Source organism: Rhinolophus sinicus, linkage group LG04, assembly GCF_036562045.2.
Source record: "Rhinolophus sinicus isolate RSC01 linkage group LG04, ASM3656204v1, whole genome shotgun sequence".
NCBI lineage: Eukaryota > Metazoa > Chordata > Mammalia > Chiroptera > Rhinolophidae > Rhinolophus > Rhinolophus sinicus.
The window spans coordinates 189,121,517-189,127,516 of record NC_133754.1 but is presented as its reverse complement, the minus strand read 5'-3'; the positions used below and the strand labels follow the sequence as shown (position 1 = coordinate 189,127,516).

Here is a 6,000-nt window from a genome sequence, read left to right as displayed (position 1 = left end):
AGTGTGAAGCACTGTGACATCACGCGAAGACGTGTATTGTAACTCCCGGAGGAACTACTGAAAAATGTAACGAAACGAAACAAAGGATATCCTACAAGAGGCCTGACCTGTCGTTTTCAAAAGCGTCGAGGTTGTGAAAACCACGGACAGATTGTTCCAGATTGAAGACACCTGAAGAGACATGACAACTAAAGACAACAGGGAGCATTGCCAGGCAGAGGCAGACGCTGCCTAAGAGCTGTGTGCGGGCCGTGCCGCCTCGCGCTGGTGGTGGCATCTCCGTCACGCAGAAGGTCCTTGCTTGCAGGGACGGTGGGGCATCAGCGTGGCAATTCATTCTCAAATGGTTCAGAGAACTGTACTTGCAGTTTTTCTGTAAGTTTGAGATTGTTTCAAAATTTAAAAAGGTGTTAAGCCAACAAAACCAGATCCAATGAAGTATATAAAGCTTGATTCAGATTATAGAAAACTCCAGAACAGGAAACGTGCATCTGTGATGACAAGGGCAGCTCAGTGTCTCCTGGGGCAGGGCAGTCTGCCTGCAAAGGGAAGTTTCTGGGCAATGGACACGTTCTTTGAGTCTCGACTGTGGTGGGAACATGAGCGTATACATGTGTCAAAACTCATGGAACGCTTCAAATGGGTACATTTTGTGATATGTAAATTTTACCGCAATAAAGTTGATTTCAAACAACCCATCAGTCTCTTGTGAGGACTGATACACCGATTCTAAAATTCAAAGGGCCTGGGAGAGCCGAAATAGTCAAACAATCGCCTCTGAGAACAGAGCTGAACGACTTACGCTGCATGGGACTGGCACCTACCATGAAGCTTTAGCAGTAAAGACAGGTGATGCTGCTGTGAGGACAGGCAGACAGGGCAATGGGGCAGGACAGTCCACGTCCAACTTCGAAATGCTCTAGGAAGCAGCCCATGCCTCTCGGTGGGAGGAGAAAAGGTGTCTTGAAAAATCACCAAATGAGGCCGGAACAACTGGACACCCACAGTGGCAAACCTCTACCTCACTCTATTCACAAAGATTAATTTATGTTAATTAATACCAAAACATAAAATCTAAAACTATAATGCTTTAGAAGAAAACAGGAGAGTATCTTCCCAACCCCAGGCTCGGCAAGTCACCTTAGGATGGAGAAAATACTAACCAAAAAGAAAAAGATAAACTGGACTTGGTCAAACTTCAGGAAATGAACAGGAAGTTACAAGTGAGATAAAATATTCAAGTACTTCTGACAAAGGACTTGTATCGAGAACACATAAAGAACTACAGTCCAGGGATGGCCGGATGGCTCAGTTGGTTAGAGCGCAAGCTCTCAACAACAACTTGCTGGCGGGCTGCGCCCCCTGCAACTAAAAATTGAAAACGGCGCTGGACTTGGAGCTGAATTGCACCCTCCACTAAATTGAAGGACAATGACTTAGAGCTGATGGGTCCTGGAGAAGCACAGCCCCCCAATATTCCCCAATAAAATGTATTGGAAAAAAAACAAACAAACTACAGTCCATAGCGGAAAGAGCCTAACTGAGAAAATGCACAGAAGATGCAAAGATGGACCCAAGGCTGGTAAGGTCCACACCCTCAATCGTGCAGGGAGTCGGGTTGAAAGCACAAGATCACTGCACACACAGAGGAACAGATCAAATTAAAATGACCAGAAACGCTCACTATCAGTGAGGATACAAGGCCAGAACTGTCACGCTACTGGTGTGAATGACAGGGTACGGCCACAGGGGACCTGGCTCAGCAAGCCCATTGAGGACTTGACCCAAAACACAGAAATACGTGCACAGCTGCTATCTTGACAGTAGCCAAAATGGGTAACACGAGTGTGCGTAGTCAGACAGATAAGTCCATTCCTACTAGACTCCAGCAATCAACAGGGCCAGTACAGACACTTTAGAAAAATGGGAGCAGAGAGAAAAGGCTGAGCAAGAGAAGCGAGACACCGAACAGTCTGGGGCACTGGCATTATGTTGATGCCCTTGGTCGTAAATAACTCATTTATGTGAGCCAGATGGGGGCGCTCCTGGAGGGGGCTAACTGGGAAGGGCCGGAAGGAATGGCTGGGTGGTGGGGCCGCTCCACGTGCTGCTCTGGGGTGGGCCAGGGGCAGAGGCCTTTGTCGGGACTTACTGGGCTGCATGTGGAAATGACTTCACCAAGTCCAACTTATCTTCTTCCTTTGTGGTATTTTCTCCAGCCCAAGGTGTCTTTGCTTACCTCACTTCAAAAATCTCAAATGTATACTGTTATTTCACCAAATAAATCCCAGTTGGATTCAAGCACCAAACTTTAGACGACGTTTTTATAATTTGGAGGCAGAGGTCTTTCTAAACATAGTATGCAATCGGAAGTCACAAGACAGACCTTACCACATAAAAACTTTAAATTCAGTGTGGGAATGAAGCTGCGCCACATGAAGAGCTCACACAAATCAGTAAATACAATATAAACACCACAATTTGGCAGCAAGGTGATTCACACAAGCAGGAAGGCGAGTCTGTAATAAGCAGACACTCGGGGGATGAGCAAGCAGAGCTGCACGCGGTCAGGCAGGGAGGCACCAGCCTCCTCTGGACAGTCAGGAGGCAGGGAGAGGACGGTATCGTATGACGCAGACGTGGGAAACACTGCTGGACTTGGCCCTTTATGGGTGGTTGAGTGACCTCAGACCCCTTCTCTGAGGACAGCTGCTTGGTGGCAGCTGGGGACACCACGGGCAGGTCAGTGGGGGCTTTTACTGCCATGCAGCTGTCGGGACAGTCAGGGACTGGCCCAGCATGCCTGTGAGAGCCGAGGCTGCACGGTCCCCAGCAGGCAGGCTTGAGGAGCCTTGCTCAGGGTTTCACGGTTTTCTCCCAGGTCTTTCTACATGTCGTTTGCATCTAGGGCCATGAAAGGTGTGATCGGTACAGAAGTAGTTGGAACCCTGGACTCTGCTCACATTCCAGTATTTCGGTGGCTGCCCTTCCGTGGGTCTCACCTGCGCTGCCCCTCGGAGCCGACACCTGTCTGCAGACGGTGCCCCCCGGAGCAGAGACCCCTGCCCAGGACTCTCCCCTCAAGCCCCAGCCACAGGTTAACTTTAGGACTGTCCACCGCAGGCACTTGGATGGTCACCACCAACTCCCCAAGACCAGGTGACACAGCAGCCCTGGCAGATGTCACGTTCCCTGGGGACTCACTTAAACTGGCTGAACTTGACATCATGGCACCTAGTCAGGGGGCCCCTTCACCCCACAGGTTGGAACGAGGCGGCATCCTGACAGCTGTCTGTACTCCCAGCACCTGACCCCGTGCAGAGAATGGGCCACCGGAGTGCAAACCACTGTGGTCACTGCAGCCCAGGGTTCCTGGTGTGACAAGGGACACAAGGCCGGAAACCCAAGCTCCAGGTGGGCCCCACGCAGAAGAAGTGACAGGCCCCGAGGGCCAAGCCACACAGCCTGGAAAAAAGGGGCATATCCTCTTAGTCGGACCTGTCACTGTCACTCCGGGCGTCGGCCACCAGCCTGGCAGTGACACTGCCTGACCGGGGCCCGAAGGAAAGGGACCCAGCCTGGGCCACTAGGAAGCAGAGAGCGGCAACTGTGCGGCAATGTGTCTGACTGGAGCGCGTGAGAACAAAGCATTCTAGCGATTTGCTGCCGCAGTTTGCAGGCTCGGAGGCCTCGGCGGCCACAGGCAGGAAAAGCTCCGGCCTCATTGTGCGCAAACGCAGATCAACCCTGATTCTGGGGACTTACCTGGCGCAGCTACCGGCCTCCAGAAAGCCTGGGTCTCGGCGCCTAGCGCTCGACACGCACGGACCTGCCCACCCGCCCGCCCGCCCGCACGCACGCTCCTGATGTCAGCCGGGGAGGGTGCGGGTCTGTCTCCTCTTCAAGGACCCGTCTGGGGTGACAAGGCAGCTGCAGCTCCAGCGTGCGCCGGGGCCCCAGCCCAGCAGCGCACCCACCGGAAGTGTAGGTGTTTTGCAGAACCAAGCTGGAGCGTGGTATCATAATAAAAACCTCATTTAAAGTATGTCTTTTTTTTTTTTTTTATTGATTTCATTGAAAACAGAACAAGAAATGGTCTGAGCCAAAAGACTGCTCTTAAAACTGTCAAAAACATTTTAACAGAAAAAAATAAACATGACTGCATTATGAATGTTTTAGAAGAGTCGCACAAAAAAAAAACCAAAAAAAAAAAACCCCACTGTTACTGTACTAGTTACAGTATTTAAAAAAGTATATGCCAAAAAAAGGATATGACCTGGCAGGCCCCCACACAAAAGGTGACGGCAAATTTATTCACACTACAAGACTAACATTTTAAAAAAGCTTCTTCCTGCACTTTCTTCTAAAATCACTTTGTTCTCTTTATACAGCTGAGAGTTTATTTTCACGTGGTGAGTAGAAACCACACCAGAATCAGCACCGTTGTCTGTGTTTTGTGTTTTATTTTTTGTTTGTCCTAATGTTCAATAATGGTAGAAAATAAATCAGTTTATTCATCATCATAGAATGTGGCTTAAAAATCAACACAGGTGCCAGTGGCACCGCACCGGCAGGGCTGGTGGGGCCCTCCGGGGGCCATGGCCTCCTGCCCCCGAGGCGCTTCCTCGAGCGGGAACGTGGTGAAGGCTGACAGACAGGACCAGACACGGGGGTCTCTTTAAAAAGTAAGCCCACATTTTCTCCAGTCAGTGGCGGCTTGGCCCCACCTCTTAGATGGTGGTGGGGACAGTTTCTGCACGGGCAGGCGGGTCTCATGGAGCAGCTTACAGGTGACAGTGGCTTCGGCGGGCACCACATGGAGGAGTCTGGGCTGATAGGACGTCGCCCACAAGCCCAGCAGTGAAATGGGAACCGCGGGGAGTAAGGAGAAACGAGAAACGTGGAAATGACAAAACCACCATCAGAACTCACAAGGTTAGGCTGGTGCAGGGTCCCTGCGTGCTCAGAGTGACAGTTCCCAGCGGGGGCCTCGGTCTGCACTGCCCGCTGGACTCAGCCTTGGCCCAGACCCTCACACACAGGTGCCCTTCCTCTTCGTCCCTAAACCGTGGTGCAAACAGCACCCGCTGCAGTTCATCGTGGGTCGGTGGTGGGGGAGCTGGTGTCCGGCAGGCCGTCCTCCTGGGCCTCCTGGGCGGCGCTGGCCTGCCGCTGGGCCAGGGCCGTCCTGGAGTGGCGGCACTTGGGGGAGCCGCAGCGGCAGCCGAAAAGCTTGCCTTTGATGTCCCAGAAGCGTTCCCCATAGTCGAACCTGCAGAGGGAGCAGCGCTGAGGCCAGCTGGTGGGCGCCCATGCAGCCCAGTCACCACCGGCTGGCCTCAGTCGGGGCTGGGGACACAAAGCACTGAGGACCAGCCCACATCAGGCAGTGCGTGTGTGTCCCCCAAAGGCAGCTCCCGCAGGCGGTCCCCACACCTACCCCAGCTGCTCCCCAGCCTCGATCAGGCGGGTGCTGAAGAAGGCGATCCTGGGGAACCGCAGGTCCTGGTGGGACATGAAGACGCGCACGGGCACCAGGTTGGGCTCGCAGTGGTGGTTTATGAAGCGGCTGACATTCCCGTAGAACCGAGCGTCAATGCAGTACACCTCTCCATCCTGCGGGAGCGAGGACAGGCGTGGGGACACGGCGTGTGACGGTGGGGGGCCCTCAGGCTGCGGGTGGGCGCTGCCCAGGGTGGTTGGCCTTGAGAGAGGTGGGTGCGGCCGTCTTCACAGGGAAAACCACCACCAACCCCACCAGTGTCCCGGAGAGAGGAGGCAGGACTGCGGGACACACAGCTCCTCAGACACTTGGTGATTCCAGGAGGGCGAGACGTGAGGCATGCTGGGCGGGGGTGTCAGAGGGATAGAGGGAGGGACGGAGGGACGGATGGACAGAAAGGGCAGCTGTGCTCAGGCTGAGACCGGTGGTTACGACCAGGAAACATGAGGTCCTGCTGGCCTGCTGGGCGCACAGAGGAATCAGGACTAGGTGGCCCA

General features: G+C 53.4%; 1 protein-coding gene across 7 annotated transcripts in view; it reads right to left on the bottom strand.

Moving 5' to 3' along the window:
• Positions 1-4,446: 4,446 nt before the first annotated feature.
• Positions 4,447-6,000, bottom strand: part of EHMT1 (euchromatic histone lysine methyltransferase 1) — a 126,042-nt gene continuing 124,488 nt past the window's right edge. For all 7 annotated transcript variants that reach the window (XR_012496030.1, XM_074331462.1, XM_074331457.1 and 4 more), the window contains 2 exons: positions 5,441-5,616; positions 4,447-5,272 (listed from right to left, as the gene is read on the bottom strand). Coding sequence is in view for 6 of the 7 variants with exons in the window: in XM_074331462.1 (XP_074187563.1) it covers positions 5,095-5,272; positions 5,441-5,616 (354 nt within the window). In the remaining variant the exon portion in view is untranslated. The remainder of the gene's footprint in view (positions 5,273-5,440; positions 5,617-6,000) is intronic.